Below are 21,299 nucleotides of genomic sequence, written 5' to 3'. Positions count from 1 at the left end.
CTGTTCGAGTCGCTGGGCGGAATCTGTCACGCAGATGAGTGACCCGGATGTAGCGGTCTTGAGCCTGGGTTGTAACGCGTTGTGGACCAGGACGTTGACGGTCACGTGTTGATCCAGTAACTCGAACACGTTCCACCAACCTTACAATAGTGGACTGATGACAATTGAAGTGTCTGGCAATAGCACGTGTAAACATGCCAGCCCTGGACATTCCCATTGCCTCATTCCGTTGATTTTCAGTAAGTCTTTAGCTCGAGCATCTCTAGCTCGATTCCTTCACACGTCCAACAACAAATTACGACAGATTGACGTTTCACAGTTCATGTACTGCACATTAAGTTGGAAACATGCTTTTAAAGGGCTCACACACAATGCTGCACGTGAATATTGGGTTTTTCATGTGCATCTCGTGCAATTTTTTTTTTTGCACACGGGCCGATATTTTTTTGTGTTTGGGAGCATTGTGTGAAACAATAGTTCATAGTATTGCATAATATTATACATACAAAACCACCTAGCAATAAAATATTTGGGAAAAAAAGTGATGCGTTTTCTATGGCGCTCAGTATATAAAATACAGATGTGACGTCATCCTTTGATGTTGGCGTAATATTATTCGATTTCCAATAGTGTACGGGCAACTTGCCAATCGTACATTACCTAAACTAGATGAAATATTGGACTCGCGTGACGCATTTCATTGTATATCATTATCTTGTGCTTTGAATACCCATTCTATCCCACCATATGATGATAATGGATAAAGCACACGAGGTGACACTTTTCTCATAAAAAGAGTGTTGTTCTGGATCCGCCCCGAGCCCTCCAAGAGTTACTTGACTTCTATGGTTAAAACAAATATACCGTCTTATAGCCTCTGTATGCACACATAATTTGCCGTGACGTATACTTCAAGTGGTCTGTACGACTGATTAATCTATTTGTGGGGATGTGGGTACACAGACCTAACCTGATTCAACTGATATTATGACGCCGCTCGAAAGCAAGAGTCAAATTAAAAGACTTATTTTAATTATTGTGGGCATCACAGGTGTAAATAAACGTTGGTTACTATCTCTTTGGAGACTTGACAGAGATGCAATGTTGATAAGTTCAACTCGTTTCAGGACAATATTAAGTACATAATTTACCTGTCTGAAGAGACAAAAATAAAGGTCAATATAAATTATACAGGGCCGGATCCAGGAATTTTTGCAGGAGGGGGTTTGCCAGGTTCCTGAGACAATGTATCTCCACCATTACCCACCCAACCCCGCCCCCTCCCGCGTGGTCTCTATCGTCATTTTGGCGTATATACATACACATTGAGCTTTTTAAACACAGAAATTCAACACCCCGTTTGACGTCAATTTTTATTATGAATTAATACAATGACATTGTGATTCAATTTCATCATGAAATTTTCATGGATGCAAAGCATTAACTGTGATATCACATAATGTCTATATCATTACCTCGTGCTTTGAGTGCCCATCCTGTCCCACATCTGACGATACAGGATAAAGCACACGGCCGAGAAACTTTTCTCATAAAAAGTGTTGATGTACAAAATAATTTATGTAGGTTCGCCGCCCCTCTCTGGATCCGCCCCTGATTATATCTCTTACGCTCTGCCCTGATTAGAAATCAGATTCGTCTATTTAGAAATGAAATGAAATGGAGATTAACGTCTTACTTTTCTGCATAGACTGGGTTAATGAAGATGGACATACGTCATACAGTGCGCTATGAGGGAACTTTTGCCCCGGCAGTGGCGCTACGGCTTACTCTTCGAATTCTTTTACGTGTATACGTTGGTTTTTCGTCCCATTCGAACGACAAGACACTGCCCTTGCCAGGCCCTGTGACCTGCAACACTGACAAGGGAAAACCACGCTGGAAAATCACGAGGACATAATTTGTCGGCCAACGCCTGGAGCGAACCCCAGACTTCCTGGCCTATTTAGAACGCAACTGTTTGGTGGAGCTGGATTAAGATTGCATGGGGCACCTGTCTGTAATTCAAACAGAGAACCTTAGATAACAGTTTCCTTTTAGAGATATCTTTATCCGTTTAAACTTCAAAATCTAAAGTCAAATAAATTATTTGCCATACATATATTAAATTATTTGCCATACATATATTAAGATTAAAAGTAATTTAAGACACACCTGTACATTTCGATTTTCAGACATTCAGACATCTGTACACTGTAGCATCAAATTAAATCTGGGTGTGAAATTTATTTCAGTTACAAAATGTCCCCCCCCCCCCTATAAGTGATTATTGGGACTTCAGACCAGTCAGCCACCCCTTTTCCTGCACTGTGTTTTCAAGAGTCGTAAAATATCAAGGATAACAATACAATTAGACCAAAATTCTTGGAGCCACTGTGGCTCGGGGAGTATGATAATGGTGCAGGTTCGATATTACTGTGTTGGTTGAGATAGATGGGGAGGGGTGAGGAGGGGGAAGGGAGTGTCCGACTGGTTAACTTGTGCGCATTTGATCATAAAGTCTGTCATTGAGTTAAGTGGCGTGGTTTCGAGTCCCCGCTTGTACGTGACAAGGAGTAGGATCGCCTGTCCAATCTCGTGGGTTTTCTCCGGGTCCTCCGGTTCCTTTCCACTGCTAAAGATCCCTACGCGCTACAGAATTATTGAAATAAAGTTGAACCATACATTAGTCCCGAAGTGATATAGTATGCGTCGAGTGGACGTTTAAACCCCGTTCATCTCTCTCTCTCTCTCTTTCTCTCTCTCTCTCTCTCTCTCTGATTGAGATAGTTCCTCTGGATTTTGCAGTCTAGTTTTCCCTTGTTAATGTGGCATGGCGTGGTTCTGTCTATTGGAGGTGACAAGAACCAGGCGGCATGTGTATACTATTAGCACTACTTATGTTAAAGACACACTTCACAATATAAATATGAGTAGCGCCTTTGTCCGCCCCCCCCCCCCGCGTCCCCCACCCTTTTTTAAAGCAGACGATATAGCGTATGCTTGTCTTCATTCTTCCACCCTTTTGATGTTTTGGGCGTTTATAGTGGTTATGAATAATTTATATTCCATCTGCTGTTCTTTTAATGTTAATAGATATAGGCCTATTTGGTTATCAGTCGACTTACAACATCAATGGATACATTATGAAACGTACTTATACTTATTATGTCCACAAATAATTTATCAGCTAATTCACCAAATGTTTGTAAATATGATTGTCCTTGACATACAATGATTATACAATATCCGTTAAAGGAGCTAAATCTCTATTCTTTGGAGCCTTATATCAATGTAATATGAGTGTAGATAAACTGATTTGCATTCATTTTTTAGAACTTTTATTGTAATTGCTAATCAGTTTTGTTCATCAAAATACGCGAGCAGTCCAAATTAAATTGCAATCACTCGCACAGAATGTCCTGTGTCATTCGGCCGAATTTCTATTCGCCCGAATGATTGGTCCTAATCAGACATGTACGTCCTTGCGTGTTGACTGTCAGCCTCAGTGGGACAGGAAACCATTTAAGGCTACTGGGGATCGAGTGATTGTATATAGCTGGATTCCAATTTTCTCTTGATTTTGGTTTCGATTTTAAAAGTTTGCAGTTTGCAATCATTTCTAACAACAATTCCTCATTTAGCCCCGTATTGAAAATGACAGCGGCAGACTGGGTAGCTCGAAGTCCTCGAACCACGTGTACAATTGTGCTAATTATTCCCCCCGTATAAAAGTCGTGTTATTCTTTTACATAAATTTAATTGTCCTTCATTGTATACATAAATGTAGTTGTTGTTACTATTCTGGGCCCTTATTCATGAAAACTTAAACTAAGATACAATCGAAATTTTAAGAAATACTGCAATTCGATTTGCTGACCAGTAAAATCAATTTGCACATATCCAATGAAGTGGCAGTATTTCTTAAAATTTCGGTTGTAACTTAGTTTAAGTTTTCGTGAATAAGGGCCCTGTATTGTCTGTAATCGCCGCTGCTCTATTTTCTCGGGGGATCACGTGGCTAAGTGGGTAAAACGCTGGCTCGCTGGCCTGGAGGTCGGGTGTTCGATCCCTGCATTGGCCGAGAAAGTTCATCTAGATTTTCCGGCGTGGTTCTCCCTGGTGAGTGACGCAGGACGGAGGGGCTGACAAGGTAAGCTGTCTAGTCGTTCGGATGGGACGAAAAACCGAGGTCCCGTGTACACATTGGCGTGCACGTAACAGATCCCTTGACAGTTGGAATTCGATATAAGAGTAGACCGTAGTGTCCGTCTTCATTAGCCCAGTTCGGAGAAAAACAGTAGGACGTTAAACCCCATTTCATTTCATTTCATTTCTATTTTCGCGGGGTGGGGGTGGGGTGGATGGCCGAATAGTTAGCACATGCGCGCTGTATCATAAGGTTTGTCATTGGGTCAACTGGCGTGGTTTCGATTTCCCGATTGCACGTATCAAGGAGGATTTGATTTGATTTGATTCTTTTTGAGCTGAGCTGAGCTGAGCTGAGCTATCTCATCTCATCTCATCTCATCTCATCTAAAAGATTATCACTGTTGATGCAAGGGCCTCGGTGACATTTTCAGCCAAGGGCCTAATGTGCAAGTTCAACCCGGCTCTGATTTCCCCTAATGGCTTCTAGATTAGATTTCGCTACAGGATTAATCTATCCATAATATTTAGAACCAATTAATCTGTCTTTGTTTTATTAGCCTATTCCCAAATATCAATGTATTTGTCATGGCTCAGATATACGTCAAATCGACTCTAGCATCTGCCACAGAACCAAATATATCCACACGCTACCCCCACCCACCTCAAGACGTGTCCTAAGTACGGTCTGCCTACCCTACCCCGGAAGCCCCAGCACGCCACTGTAGCAGACCGGCTAAATCATCGACAATCAATCAATAATCTGGTGGAATTTGTAAGATTCTTGAACACAGCGTTGCTTAGTAGCAATTATTATTATTTATTTTCATTGACCTACTAATCGAAACAATCGATAAAGATAAAAACCTTTGTAGTCAAAGTTGCGTATAGATGGTCATCTTTATTTAAGCCTAGGAAATCGATTTGGTTTTTTGTTCAGAAATGATGAGAGATAGTTAACATCTGCTCGAGACAAACAAGAATAGAATAGAATTTTATTGCATCGAACCGTCCTTTGTAGAAAGGATACATATGACGTAGAGAATATTTTTTTTTCTCCACTGTAATTTTATACATGTATGCACCTAAATGAGAAGACATAACGTCTAAAATCTTCTGATTTTATCAAATTCGCGGGTAGTTTCCCCCGACCTAACGCCAAACTTGACTTTGTCTCCACCTTGGACCCCTCAGTGCTCAAATTCTTGGAAACGATCCTGTATAGGCTAAGAGATCGAAACAACGTCACTCACTGACAGGCATGTGTCTTACAGCGACCCCCCCCCCCCCTCCTCCTCCCTCGATGAGTTTTATTTAGTCGTAAAGTTACCGAACATACAGAAACTGGATACGTTTATTTAATTGTGAGTACACGTCAGCCACAACGTTCGCATATAGGACATACTATAAATATTCGAAACCGATTAACTCAGCATAATCGAGGTGATGGATCTGTAGACACCCCCCCCCCCCTCCAGGAAAAAAAATAGTCGGACGCAAAATCAGTGCAGTCGGTCGCAAAATAAGAGCAGTTGGTATCAAAATAAGTGCTCACTGCACACGTCACGCTACTCACGCAAAACTTTAGTATAAAATAACCTTGTCAACTTAATGTGTCTCACTCTTATTCTGATGTGAGTATGTAGGTCTAAGAACAAAATTTTCCCCAGGAAGAAAAATAGTCGGTCTCAAAATAAGTGCAGTCACTGCAGTCGGTCTCAAAATTATGCATCGCCGTCTTAATGAATTAATGAGGTAAACAAATAATGCCAGAATAGGTCCCAAATACTAGTCGGTCGCAAAATCAGTGCAGTCGATCGTAAGATATGAGCAGTCGGTATCAAAATAAGTGCTCACTGCACACGTCACTCTACTCACACAAAACTTTAGTATAAAATAACCTTGTCGACTTATCATGTTTGAAAAAAATGTTTTTCACCCCATGGCAAAAAAATAGTCGGTCTCAAAAAAAAAGTGCTCACCGCAGTCGGTCTCAGACTAAATGAATTAATGGGGTGTTTTCTGACCAGAATTCTGCAAAATCTCTCCCCAAAGTCCAGGGCATTTCAGAGACCAAGTAAGCGCCCCATTGAGGTAAAGTGCCCTCAGGCCCAATCCTCAAAAATTAAAAACTCAGTTACATATCGGCGCTCAATTCCATTATGCCATCATTCTTCAACTTCTTCTCTGTCTTATACTATCTCATCACTATCATATTCACAGTTACAGTGAATCGCCCAGTTAGTAGTACCACTAGTGAGTGAGTCGTGGGTCAAAAGACTGTAGAATTGTTAGTTCTACTCTCACAAAACAGGCGACATGGACAGATAGGCCTCAAGATTCTGTCCCATTTCTTATCCTCTCGTTAACGAGAATTTCGATCCATTTGCCATGACATTGACTAAAATTGTCAGGCCCAGTCCCAAAAATTAAAAGCTCGGTTACACATCTCAAATTTTTTCGCGCCTGCGGCGCTCGATTCAATTATAACATCATTCTTCCACTTCTCTGTCGTCTTATACTGTCTCAGCATTATCATATTCACGGTTATACTGAACTGCCTAGTTATGTTAGTAGTACCATTGGCACTGGTGTGTGGGTCGTGGGGCGTCAGACTATACAAAAGTTCTGTCAACTCTTGCAAAACAGGCGGAATTGACAGGGGGCAGATCTTGAGATTTTGTCCAATTGACTCACATTTCTGGTCCCCTCGTCCACAAGAATTTCTCCCAGCAATGACCTCAAATGCCAAGATATTGACTCAATTTTTCAAAATTTTCTCAGGTTGCTCAGTGTTATAGGCACAATCATATATGACATAAACTTTATGTCAACTTAAATAAAACTGCTTTCCAGCGAGACACCGATCGGCAAACAACTATATAATTATACAATACCATCTATGTTCTACCGGGACGCTTAATGTTATAGCCAGTATTTTGTTGACATTCATTGTGGGGTCGGATTGTGGCTGGGGTGGCGCCCTAGATTTGGACCCCCCCACCCACCCCATCTAGATCCGCTACTGCACATGGCCCCTACAAAACTCGCACCTGTGGTGCTCGGTTCCTGACTGCGTCACTCGTACTAGGGGTATGGGAATCAGTTGGTCGCATTTTGGCTAAACACCCCCCCCCCCAAACAAAATCGTTATGTACGCCCCTGGTTGGATGTGGCAGAAATGTTATAAATAACAGTAATCAATCACTGTTTTGATTAGCGTTGGGAACTATATAGCACCATCTCTTATCCCGAAACACGGAGGGTTGAGAGATGAGGTTTCTTATCTAGGACCAAGCAGGCGATGGCTTAATTTGCCGCCCCATTAAATATTGACAATGCACAATACAATGCACAATAATTTGTTCTGGATCTATATGTTAGAAATAAAGCACGACTCAAAGGTTATTACAGAGATTTTACTCTCATTTTTAGCACAAACGTGGACGTTAGTTTTATGTCAGGTATTAAAGCTAAGTGTGTCCATTGCATGTATTTTATCTACTTTCAAATGTTATATAAATTATTAATTAGACATTTATTCAAGCCCACAATGAACTCCTACTCTAGACCACATCGTGTGGTCGTGGTATTGTATGGATTAGAACCCTCTCACAATTTATTAATCTAACAATAAAATGGCAATCGAGACTTGGTACTTGACAATCGTCTGAAATTTTCAATAGATTTATTTTTTATTGTCTATTTTTGAACGACCAGCTCTTTATCTAAATCTTCCATAATGCATCTTTTTTAATCATCACAAAAAAAAGAAAACATTGGAGGACACTTATTTGGCTGTAAATTACTTAAACGCAAAGCATAAATTTAAACGGGTTATTTAAACATACATTATGCAAGAGCTAAATCTGTCTATTTCAGGTCTTTCTTTAGGCCTGAAATGTTATCTAAATTATTAATTAGACATTAATTAACCTATCCAGGCCATAATCAACTCTAGATGGCAGCGCTAGCCTGCGATCTTTAGTGGATTGTAAGCCGATTTACTGCATAACTTTCCTTCTCGATTAAACGATTAAATGGATAATCGAGACTATGCTGTTTATTGTACTGACTTTAGTAATGATGACCGAGGCTTATGGGAATTTCAGTCGCTTAGTTCTCGGTTCATAGTGGATCAATTTGAATGAAATTTTCACCAAATTGCCTTTACATTATCTAGTTTACCGAATCTCCCATAATGTATCTTTAAGAACCTTATAGCTGGTTATTATGAAGAATTTTAATCCCATGTCGCATATTATGTAGAATTAAAAAAAAACTCGCACACCTCGAGATAATAGCACGTAAACATTAAAGGTAATTACCGACATTGGTTTATAAATATAAATGTAAATATCGCTGGTAATAAACCCCGAGCGGTAATTAAAGACAAGACCACAATCGATATAATATACATTAAATATATATACTGAGTGGGAAAATATCAAACTAATCAATACCCCAATAGTGGTGTAAGGCTAATGGGGACAGGCGTACGCCATACAATGTTTTAAGAGGGAAATTTTGTCCGGACTGCGGCTCTATGACATACTCTTATTTCGAATTCCAACTGCCTCGATTGCCATTGCTACCGTGTCGATTATCCATTTTTTAATTAAATCAATAACCATCAATCGTGTTTAAATCCGTCCGAACCACTAGACAAATGTCCTTGCCAGGGAGGGAGAGAGAGAGAGAGAGAGAGAGAGAGAGAGAGAGAGAGATGGGGTTAACGCCCACTCGACACAAACTAGGTCATTTCGGGACTAACATATGGTTCAATTTTATTTTAATACTTCGCTTTAGCAGTGGGAGGAAATCGGAGGACCCGCCGGGGAAAACCCACGAAGTTGGACAGGCGACCTTACTCCTTGTCACGTACAACCGGAGAATCGAAACCACGCCAGTTGACTCAATGACAGACTTTATGATACAACGCGCACGTGCTAACATTCGGCCATTTAGGTCTTAATTAACTTATCAAGACCATAATCAACTCTCGATGTCATCGTTAGCCTGTGATATTTAGTGGATTTTAATACGTTTTGTGATGGATGATCGAGAATTTGTTTATTATCGTACCAATGGTAGTAATGTCGACCGAGGCTAACCTAAAATTGAATAGCTGATATCTTGCTTCCGAGTAAAACAATTTGACTGAAATTTTCACCATATTCTGTTTCCATTGTCTATTTTTTCACTATTATAGAGAGAACTGCCAGCACTTTATCTAATCTTACCTAATGCTTGTTTAAAGATAGATGGTAATAGTGTGTAATCATAGGGCTAATAACTCCCAATTAAGTATATTTCAGCAAGTTGCAAGTTATGTTAATGGCAAAATACGTACCATGATTTAAGTGTCAAATAGAGGGGATGGGGGGTGGGGATATAAATGTATACAGATCCACCGTCAGCCGATAAGATAATTTTTTTAAAATTCGGCGATATTTCTCAAACAGCAAAAGGCTGCTGATTGTTAAATCGGTCGATGAGTTTTTAAATGAGAGTAATATTTCGATAAAGTCAAATTGGCATGAAAACGAAAGCGAAATTTGAAACAAATCGTGACAGAATTTTATACGCCTTAACTGAAGAAACCCATCTAGATATATATTATATTGATAACAATTGTTTGCTTCATAAAAGATCTTTCGTACTGGCCAGTATTTTGATTTTGTCAACATAACGTCCCTTCCGTTTGTTAGAAAACTGGGTTCGCTCCCAGTGTTGGTCGAGAAAATTCCACGGAATTTCCCGTTCGGGTGTTACTCATTGGCGTAAAAGAACCCTTGACAGAATTAGAAATAAGAGTCGTCGTAGCACCACTGCCCGTGCAAAACTGTTTTCATAGCACTCGGTATATATAGTGTACGTCCGTCTTCATAATAGCCCAGTCATTGCTGAAAAGTAGGACGTTAAACCCCATTTCATTTCATTTTATTTCCATTTCAGAATGGACGATGTTCGAGCGAATGTGTTATGTACGAGACATCACGGAGTAATTGATTACATCAAATTTTGTGTATGATGTTTTGGTAGCGGTTCGAAATAATATAACTTCTACTTGAGGAACTACCAAGCACATGTACATAGAGTAATAAATTAATATACAAGTGTTGTGCCTGGTGATTTTTTTTATCATAATAGTAATATAATATTTATATATCTGCTGGGGGCCAAAACGACAATAATTAAAAACCTACCTCGGTACATCAATAAACAAACACACACCATTATCAGATACAGGTAGTTAATTACACACCTGTCATAAATCTGCTTTAATCAAGATCGCGTGTCAACCTACACATGATACAAATACTATATTAATTAGAAATGAAATGAAATGATACTGGGTTTTAAAGGAGACAAGTTTTTAACTCAATATCATCCACAGTCTTCGACACTGCAAACACGACTTATTGGTCAATTTAAATCAACAGTGATGTTGTTATCTTACCGTGAAAAGATCGGCTTCTGATATCCTATCTTTAAGACAAAATGAAAGTTTTAAAAATTAAAATTGACACACGAATCGCGTGCCAGAATGCTTTCGGGTGCCGTTTGTAATGAAGCGACTCGATGAACTAAACACCCCCCATAGGAGAATACTACCGGCGTAGATTGGAATAACTAAACGTCAAAGACTGCCACTCAAATTTGATTCTTGGTGTATTTCGCCTAACATAGCTGATTATAAATTACAGTAAAAACAGAAACGATTGAATGTAAATCCGTTTTTAAACATTCATATTACATTATTATATGCGTTGTGGCCCATTTGTGTCCATTTCTAGATGCCAAAGAATAAAGATTTAGCTCCTTTAAGAATGCGTCCACGAGACCACCAGACAGAAGGTGCTAATGAGTAGTTCTATTATCATAATTTCCCAACTGTTAAATTGCCAATGATTCTATGTAAATCGGAATAATTTGTTATCGGAACTAACATACGGTTCTATTTTATTTCAATAATTCGCTAACGCGTAGGGGTCTTTTGCAGTGGGAGGAAACTGGAGGACCCGGAGAAAACCCACGAGGTTGGACAGGCGACCCCACTCCTTGCCACGTACAAGCGGGGATTCGAAATCACGCCACTTGATTCAATGACAGACCTTGTGATCAAACACGTTAACCATTCAGCCACCCAACCGCCCTTGTATGTAAAGACTAGACGTGGCTTGGTTTTATACATTTAGGTGTTGGCCGAGAAATTTCCTCGATGTTTTCAGTGGTACAGAGCGGAAGTACAGTGGGATCGCTTGTGCACATTGGCGTGCACGGAAAATTGACAGTTGAAGTTTTAAAAAACGTAGGTCGTGGCGCTGTCCTGGCAAAATTTTCCTTATAGCACACTTCCAATCTGTTTCACAGACTGTTTCACAGAGAATTACGAGTCTTCTCTAATATCTCTGTAAAAGATAACTGCCTTTAACACGTGCCGTCACAGCACGCGGTGTCCATCATTGGCTGAATGGCGCGTGCATTGTTTACATAAGACGTTACTGCTTCGGGCAGAATGCTGCCTTTTAGTCATTTTAATACCCATTTACACAAAAGAGGAAATAATTTTTACCTACAAATACGTCAAACATCTTTACTTTTCTAATACATCAAAAAAATGTTTTAGAATTTAATTTGTCGGTGGAAAAAAAGTTAATATTTGAGACTCATTAAGTCGCAGTGATTGTAGCGGCCTAGCGAATATTCACTGCTGAACAGTGTGGCACACTTCATGGCGTATGCACGTAATTATCTCAGTCCTTTAAACTCTTTTTCATTTTTGTAAATTTAGCAAGATATCAATGAAAGGCCATTATCCTTTCAGCAAGATTGGTTGCAGTAAGATTTCGTAATGTCTTATTGTTGCAGTAAATTAGAATAACGGATTTTGAATCAGTTTTTGGAGGCCTTTATTGAATCTGTTTCCGGGGGGTCTTTATTGGATCTATTTTCGGGGGCCTTGATTGGATCTCAAAGTATATATCTCAGAAATGGGTTGTCAGCTTTGTCTCAAATTATCCATAAAGTCCACACAGGGCATACCCAATTCAACTGTAAAACGTTTTCGATCATTAGCCTCGTAGGCGCAGAAAAGTGGGACGTTAAACCCTATTTCAGCACAAGGAATACAAATATTTTCAAGAGTTTCAAGATATCTAAAAGATTTTTGTGGAGACCTCGTTTGTTTAGTATACTGACCATAGCCTCCATTAATTTAATACGATAACAATTAATATATAATATACTTACTATCAAACACTGTTAATTGTGTTATATGTGTTGTATCATTCTTTTGATGGGTTTATTTATAGTTCACAATTAGAGAACAGAGTGCGCCATATATCCAACTGAAAGTATCGATCGAGTGCCTATGCCTACTTGAGTCTTTGCTGGCATAATATTTTGTTGTCATGGTCACCATGATGTCGGATTTCACTATTCAATCTATCTGATAGACGGAATGTTATTCTAATATAAATTTGACAGATTTTATTTATTTCAATAAAGAAATTTATTTTACAGTCCCTTGCATGATTTAATGAAGTCAAACTCAAATCTATAGTTGGAGCATTATTCATTGCCGAACCAATATTGCGTTAGTCCTTTTTCAAGATGGCGTGTTCAATGGTTATTTGGTCTCTTAAAACGTGTACTGAACATCTATTAAATGGTTCAGCTAAGGTTCAGTGATAGTGAAACCCGTCATTGCTGCGTCGCAGGTCCGGTCCTATTTGAAACGTGTATACGTAACGTTCATAAACGTGTAGCAATAATATAATATAAAAAGACAACCTACTTCAAAATAATTTTGTAACTGGAGTTGTTGCCGAGCAATTACCAATTTTGCATGAGTAACTTCTCAAGTTATTGTGCCTGTAAAAGATTTAAGACTACAGTGCTTATAACAGTGTCAAAAATATTATACACCTTTATCGACTGACGTTGGGTGGAACCCCCCCACCCCCCAAGCACCCGACAAGTAAATAATAAGGCAAAGGATGATAGATGATATGAAAATGATCATTTAATTATTCATAAATGACGAATAAAAAATACAATATATACAAAAGATAAACAACATAAAAAATTAATGAATAAACAAACAAACATGCATAATATAGCAAATTTTCAATCACATAATATAAGGATTGAAAAACAGCAAAAGAAATTATTTTCAAAACATTTTAATTAAAGTAACATTGCAACTCTATACAGCAATTGAATGAGACATAGATGGGGGTCATCGAAGATGAAACCGGCCAAATCAAAAAGTTCAATAAATGCAAATGGTAAACCACATAAAAATTTTCGAATAATATGCTAATCAATAAAATAAAATATGGTGGTGGTGGGGAAGAGGCGGTTAAACAAATATCCAAATATGCGTAAATTATTGTGATCGGTAACACAATATAAAGCTGGCACATCCAAAGCGACTTACTAATGACTAATGAGCTTAGGTATACCAGCGAGGGTCGACTAAAGCTTAAGCCCCGCCCACGAGTGATCACGTGTTTACTTATCATTGTTTTAACTATTGAGTTATTTTGTCCGAGCTCTCTCCCTAGATCTTGAGGTCCTGGGCTTCATCCTGTCAAGCCTACAGGAAAATCCGTCACTGTCAACAACTTAAAATAATCATCGTCTTTGAAAAGTAATATCGGTTAAAGGGGGGTAAATCTGATTATGAAGATAAAAACGGAAGTATCAAACTGCGGTTCAAAAAATGTTGGGGTTTTTTTTAGTTTTTTTTTTAAACAATCATAAACAAAAACGGGCTGAGAAACATACAACAATTAATTAACAATCAATCATTTTAACTAATAAGGAAGCTTATGTTTAAATCTGATATCATACAGTAGTGGAATCTACCTTTATTCCTAAACAAACCTAAAATCAACCCATGTCGCTATAAACTCCTGTCGACTCATCTCACAAGAAGAACTAAAGAAAATTCTCTCTCTTCCTCTCTTTATGTAGATGCAGATACATATTATTTACCTGAAAATGTATTAAATCCTAAAGCTCTTACTCCTAGTACCAATGATGTTTCGCACCCTACAGCTCTTGCTCCTATAGTACCAATGATGATTCGCACACACTTTAATCTTCCCCTAGTCGTGAGGGGGGGGGGGGATGTGATTAAGAGGGGCCTAATAAATGAAAAAGCTCGCGGCCTCTCTTCATCTAAATCTGGCACAACATTTCTGTTTGTCCACAATATCTATCGTTCTTTTTTTTAACCACGAACCCTGTTATCATTCCCTTCTTAAGCCAATACAAATAACATTTTCCTTTTTTGCCACACTTCCCGATTCTTCAAATCTTTGTTATAGATCAACCGTAGCAAAGATCCCTGTGCTAAAATTATACGAAAACCAGTTCTGTCATATTTTTAATATTGGTGAATATCGTTGTCTATTTTTAAATAATCTTTTACAACTTAAGCACCTGGATCGTCAATAGAAGGCTTGGTCTCGCTTTAACTCCGTACATTGTATCAAACCCATCACGTGATACCCTGCATATTTCGGCACTAATTTCGATTGGATACTGACCCAGCTGGGGAGCCTATGAGATTCCTCGATCACTGTGAATACCAAGAGTCGCGCTTTCCAGCTAAAATGTCTACCTGTGATAATTGAGTTGCAAAGTTCAAGGTTCGTTTTATGTCAAGCTTTGCGTGGTGGTCGCCATGTTTGATTTGAGTGTGTTTGTGTCACAACCTCTGACTAGACGCTATTGTTCACGTGTTAAAGGGAGATAACGTAGCTATAAGTTCGGGAATTGCGGACCAGCTAGCAAAGTCTAGTTATTGTAAAACTCGCGGTCATTGCTTCAGGAACAAGGTGTCACAGAAAATAATTCTTGTATATTAATGTAGATGGATTTCTCAACAACGAAGTTATTTATTTATTTTCTATGGCCCGTATACGAGCTACGTTTACACGTCAGTAATTTTATTACCAACCCCATCAAACAATTTACCGTTTACCCCTACATCTTCAATTTCTCTGACCCGAATCTATGTCTGTATCAAAAGAGTAATTATCTATACATCATATCACTTGAATCAACATGTATGTATCACTTGAATGAACATGTACATGTATAGTATAAATTTTATTCAGCTAAAGATCGTGTAGATACAAATTTATTGAAAACCACACCACCTACATCATACAATTAAGCCCATTTTTTCAGAATCCAGATACTTTTAAAGTCTTGGTGGGGAGATCAATGTAGGACAAACATGCCTCACGATTGGTTTGGGTAGAACCTAGTAAAATGAAAGCAAAAACGGCGGCACATGTTTTCTTCCTGGGAACTTGTGTCTTTATTTAAAAGACGAATGACTCATTTGATTAACCTCCTGCTTTTATTTTTGATAGATTTATGGACGTTTTAAAGATTTTACCTTGTATCGGTCTTAATACAAAAACATTTAACTAGATTGAGGTATATTTAGTGTCTGAAGGTTTAAAGAAATATCATTTATAATGACATGTAGTTTTTCAAAATATTTATTCGTAGCTTCCATAAACATGAAGTCTTATTGTCTACGTCAAACATTAGCTTCTAATTTCAGCCATTTCCAAGAAACAGGCAATTTACGTCACTTTTATGTATGTAAAAGCGATAACAATTGGTCAATTCCTTACATTCAACCAGGTCATTTGGCAAAAAAACCTTAATGCTAATGTTTTTCAAGTGAGCCTTGTTCGCTACCTCTTTTTTTAGTCTCATCAACAAATAGAATAAATCAGTACGATCATATAGATAACCAAACTATAGTTGAACCATTGCCAAGAAACGGCTAATATAGCGCATGTCACTTTTCAAGGTTATTGCCATTTTCTGAAATTACGACATACAGCATAGCGTGTTGATTCAATGAACTCGACAAAAATTGCCATTTCAAGGTAAAATGGTCGCAACGATCACAGTATGCTGACATATTATCTTATTAAAGGAGAATTGTGCAAGATTTAGATAAAGAGCTGGCAGCCCTCGCTATAAGAGTTAAAAATAGATAATGAAAAGGGAATATGTTGAAAATTTCAGTCAAATTACTTCATTCTAGGCGGAGTTATGGCCGTTGACGACCAGTGTAGTCTCGATTACATATCATTACTACTGTTGTTACGATAATAAACAAAGTTTCGATTATCCATGTGTTAATTAAATCCGTTGAAAATCTAAATCATCGGATAATCTAGAGAGTTGATTATCGGCTTGGCATGTGAATAAATGTCTAATTAAGGGTGTATGTAACATTTGAGGCCAAACGAAAGATCTGCATTAGGCAGATTTAGTTCTTACATAATGCATCTTTAATATCGCGGTATTTATCGCGGTATTGACCCTTTGATGCTTCCATACGTTTGGATAACTGGTCGCTTTGCATAGAAGGTAAAAAAGATAAGAATGTGATGTAAAATAAAGAAAAATTTAACGAAACGAAATTGTAATCTAGTTATTGTCTTTTAATAACAGCACATTTCAGAACTATTCCTGATTATTGCCAGACAATCTCCAGTCGCTCATAACATGAAAGCAATAGAGCACAAATGGATAAGTGTAAAAAGTCGTACTCCGCTCCATTTTCCTCTGTCGTCTTCCAGATTGTGGCCTAACGTAAGTCTGGGGCGGTGGTTAGACAGGTGAGCAGATGGGTATTTTAAACCAACCGACACAAGGCCTACATCGATTATCACATATTAACACCATATTTTACACACGGTTTTATCAACGAAATTGACATGTTTTTTAAGTGATTGCTACTTTTAACAGGAACATAGCACATTTTTGCATACAAATTGCCACAAACTCGGTCTATATTTTGTATGTATGTGAAATTGGCACGAATCCGCCATTGATATGGCACATTTTTGGAATTTCTGCGCAAAGTACAGCCTACATCACAACTTGTTCTATTGGAAGCAGTCTGCAATTTTATTACATTTATAGCATTTTTTGTTAAATCTAATTTAAGAAAATTGTAAATATCTCTAGCATCACCCAAAGGGTTGGTCGCTAGAGATTCATATCGAATAAACTTAACTCTGTCTGGATACAGGTCGTGTAGATCCTCCATTACTTGAATATCTTTCTCCATTAAAGTGCAAAACTCCTTTGATGCACGACGAATTGTTTCCCACTCGAAGTTTTGAAAATTAGTCATCTGGGATGACATGATGCCTCTGGGGTCGCGCACCAAATACACTACATACAAATTAGGATCGTTCTTCATTTGGTTGTATAGGATTTCAGATGGATACCGAATGACCTTTGCTAGGATAACTTTCCGCTGTTCACATAATTTTATATATTTCTCCGCGCAATGTGACATAAGAGTTTGGTTATATTTGGTTATGTTTCTGGCACAATCAAATAATGGAAATGTGTCTTCACGAATTTCTAAAACTTCATTTTGTAAAACACGAAGGGGTAAGTCAGCTAAACTAGAATCGCAGTTTAAAAACGCCTTCATTACTTTCTTCACTTCTTCTTCAAATGTGGTCATATTTGTTTTTGTTCTGTAAATAAAGAAAAAAAAAAAAAAAAAATTGATACATTCACCAATAAAGTATGCATATCGCAACTTAAAGCGGCGATCCCTGGTGATGCAGGAAGGTTTTAACATGAAGCAAAATGCCAAAATTTGAACAAATCGCCTTTTTACCTTGAAGTCCGAAAATTTCAGACACGGATATTGAAACGGTCAGAAATGATCATCAATCTGCTGAGCCATCTGAATTACACTTCTGCAATCCTATGTGTATCAAGACATTACAATTTGTAGAGAGCAGGCCGTAAAGGGGTGACGCTTGCTCGCCCCCTAGCCCCTAACTCTGGCTACGGGCTTGCGTTTCGGGTATCCGGTACGTCACTATTATATTTATAATTACACCATATCTGGCGGAACAGTGATGGGACTAGGGGTTAGACAGTCAACCTATGCATGTCTAATACCATCTTTCTGAAGTAACAACCGCGAGTTTTACAACATCTAGCTTGATAAGATGTGCGTAGTTAAGGCGACAATTGAAGATGGTCTAATAATACAAGCCCGGGGTCGAACCTCCACACGACATAAGTGCAATTGTTAGACCCCGCCAACCAAAGCAACCACCCCGAAGTTCTGGGGATATATGAAAAAATATATATAAGTATATCGTTACCTTTTATATACCTTCTTTTCTGTTACTAGAAAAGGTTTTCCTATGTGTTTTTTCAACGATGTAAAAAGTGGTTCAAATATAAACAAAACATCACTGTTAGCCCGAATAACATCCGCAGTAAACGTACTTCCGCTTCGAGGATATGCGACAAGAATAACCTTCTTTCTATCCTCTTTTGTATACGTTTCGCCAATTTGTGTGCCTACGTTTCCTGTGGGTTGCCATAATTTTGAGCCGGAACCACTGGTCGGTCTATCACTCGATATCAGTTCTACAACAAAAGAAAACTTGGCTGCATTCATAATGCGGACATAAAGCCTCTACTGGTTCGCAAAAATTTGTAACACTATTAAGTTTGCCTGGACAGCGGCTCTACGGCCTACTCTTATATCGAATACAGGGACCTAGGTTTTTTGTCCTATCCGAATGACTATACGTTGTCCCTTCTAAGCCCCCCCCCCCCGTCCTGCACCACTGACAAGAGAGAACCACGTCGGAAAATTCCGATGAACTTCTCGCCCAACCCAGGGGTCGAACACGAGGCCTCCGGGGTAGTGAGCCAACGCCCTACTCACCGAGGGTCGCGGGTTCGCTCCCGGTGTTGGTCGAGAAAGTTCACCAGGATTTTCCGCGTGGTTTCCCTTTGTCAGCGGTGAGTGCGGAGGGCCTGTCAAGGACAGCTGTCTAGTTGTTCGGATGTACACACTGGCGTGCACGTAAAAGATCGCTTGGCAGTTGGAATTCGATATAGCTTAAGAGCTAGGCCGTAGCACCGCTGTCCGGGCAAAATTTTCCTCGTAATACATTGTATGGGGTATGCCCCTCTTCATTAGTCCAGTAGGGCGCTAAACCCCATTTCATTTCATTTCCTACTCACTGAGTCACTATGGCTAACCATGCTACACATCTTCCAAGTGACCATGAGAGACTTAAATAAAGTCCTTGATCTGAAGTTTTGGATTTGGTGTTGAAGTTCGATTTGCAGTTAAAGATGGCTAAGCCGTTTGGATTTTATGAATAAGGTCGTGTGTTATAACACGGGTAGACTACAGGTTTATATTGGACATTGCTAATGGTGTGATCTGGGTCCCTGTGAATACTTTCTTCTGTTTTTATATATATAATTATAATATATATCCAAATAATAATATACAACCGTAAAGCTACACTACTTTGTTACACGGTAAACGATAAAAGGTATGCCGACACGTACTGATTTAAAAGTAATTTTCGCTCATCTGGGAGATCTTCAGAATATATATATAAACAGTTTGGAAATATTTTGTCATAAATCAAAGAAAACAAAGATAATTATTATCTATGCTGAAAATTACAAATAAAAAGAAATGGTACTTGGTGGAAAGAATTAGCTAAACATTTAAAAAAAACATTCCAGTTGACCGTGCGAGCATGAATTACAGTTATACAGTTTCCCTACTAGTGACCTACATGCTTGTATTGTCCAGGTTTAATTGTATAAAATATTGAAGTTACCTGAATGATTGTAGGAATAAATAAACAATATCAGCGCGGATACAGATAACACCAAATAAATAAATTTCTTTACGCTAATACCACGTCGAAAACATATCTGAAAAAAGAGAATATACAATAATCATGGCCGCCTGATGTTATTAGAACCAGGCCCGTAACCAAGCCAACCTCGTTGCTCTGAAGTGGCCCTGATTAGAATCAAAGAACAATAGTATACATGTAACATTTGGCTATGGTCATACAATCACCATGGAAGGGGTTCTTGGGCGATTGTTTTTTGTGTCTTCAAACCATATCCGGTATTAATCGCATAAGTTCATGATGTGTCAAATAATATGGATGAAAGCAGAAATAGAATCCAGTCACACTTCACTAAATTTCTTTGGTGTCACGGTTCAGTTCAAGCCAAATATTTTATTTGAGACGTGTGTCTATTATAAAGCTACCGAAGCTACGTCCCAAATAAAATTCTAAACTATATAGGTCTAAGAGCTAAACTGACAATTACATTTAATTATTATTTTTTTTTTACTTTGGTGTACAGTGTTATGTGATTGGGGCGTCAGAAAGATTTGTAGTTATGGTGTAAACATTCTAATACTTCACAATAAGAATTGTTTTTCACATTCAGTACATATTAATGTGTCCAAAACATGTCCATAAAATGTAGGCTATGTTTACAGAAATACTTACATGTGTGAAGAATACCTTAGATCTCATCTTAAATTAAATACTTCCGAACGACCAAAGTTTGATAAGATTCTGTTCTTTAGCTTACGTGCGTTCACAAAATATCATAAAATATTACTTTACGTATAGTCGCAATGCTAGTTTTACATTCAATATCAGTATCCAGGGCACCCTTTTCATCACACTAGCTAACAATCATTAAACCACGCCCATTTACACGACAATGCCTAAGAAAAGAATGAAATCGCGTTTAACATCCGGTCACGTCAGTACAATAAATCGGTCATTTGTATACGAAAACCTTGTGAACATAGCAGAGGCCATAGTTTTGAACGGATTGTTTTCAAATGTGGTGGGGAGTATTGTGGTCATGAAATGAGGAACCCTGTCGATTTTCAGCTTTCTATGGTGTTCCTTTACACAGTTATCAACCCCCCCCCCTCACCCGCCCAAACACACAACTTTTTTCGAAAACTTTCTGAACGCAATAGAAGCTAGGGGTTTGAACGGATTCTTTTCAAATATGGTATGAAGTATTGCGGTCATGCCAGGGCCAATTCTATAAATATTCACCGTTCCACGACTTTCCGTACCAGAGTTCTGTCCCATTGCCGTAAACTTTGTGAACGCGATAGAGGAGGTAGGGAAGTATCAAAGGACGAACCCTGTCATTAGTCAACATTTCAGATTTACGCTCGTTTCCAGTGTAGGCTATGGACAGATAATCCAGAGCTAGTTTAATCACATTTAAGTTTATCTGAATAATTTTTTTTTTTT

At 38.5% G+C, this 21,299-nt stretch overlaps 1 protein-coding gene across 1 annotated transcript; it reads right to left on the bottom strand.

Moving 5' to 3' along the window:
* Window positions 1-16,727: 16,727 nt before the first annotated feature.
* Window positions 16,728-20,689, bottom strand: LOC126820450 (carbohydrate sulfotransferase 1). Its single transcript, XM_050548449.2, has 4 exons — window positions 20,526-20,689; window positions 19,833-19,929; window positions 18,339-18,609; window positions 16,728-17,693 (listed from the first exon to the last, which is right to left on the bottom strand). The coding sequence occupies exons 1-4, from the start codon at window positions 20,550-20,552 to the stop codon at window positions 16,868-16,870; spliced, it is 1,221 nt and encodes a 406-aa protein (XP_050404406.1). The 5' UTR covers window positions 20,553-20,689; the 3' UTR covers window positions 16,728-16,867.
* Window positions 20,690-21,299: the final 610 nt, after the last annotated feature.

The sequence above is a fragment of the Patella vulgata genome, chromosome 5, assembly GCF_932274485.2.
Source record: "Patella vulgata chromosome 5, xgPatVulg1.2, whole genome shotgun sequence".
Lineage (NCBI taxonomy): Eukaryota > Metazoa > Mollusca > Gastropoda > Patellidae > Patella > Patella vulgata.
This window is presented reverse-complemented; position numbering and strand designations above follow the sequence as displayed.

Excerpts from the sequence above, each read along its gene's own strand:
- LOC126820450 (XM_050548449.2), bottom strand. The coding sequence starts at position 20,552 with ATGAGATCTAAGGTATTCTTCACACAT. Across the intron at positions 19,930-20,525 it reads CTAAGGTATTCTTCACACAT|ATATGTTTTCGACGTGGTAT; the intron begins GTAAGTATTTCT and ends CTCTTTTTTCAG. Across the intron at positions 18,610-19,832 it reads TTATTCCTACAATCATTCAG|AACTGATATCGAGTGATAGA; the intron begins GTAACTTCAATA and ends CTTTTGTTGTAG.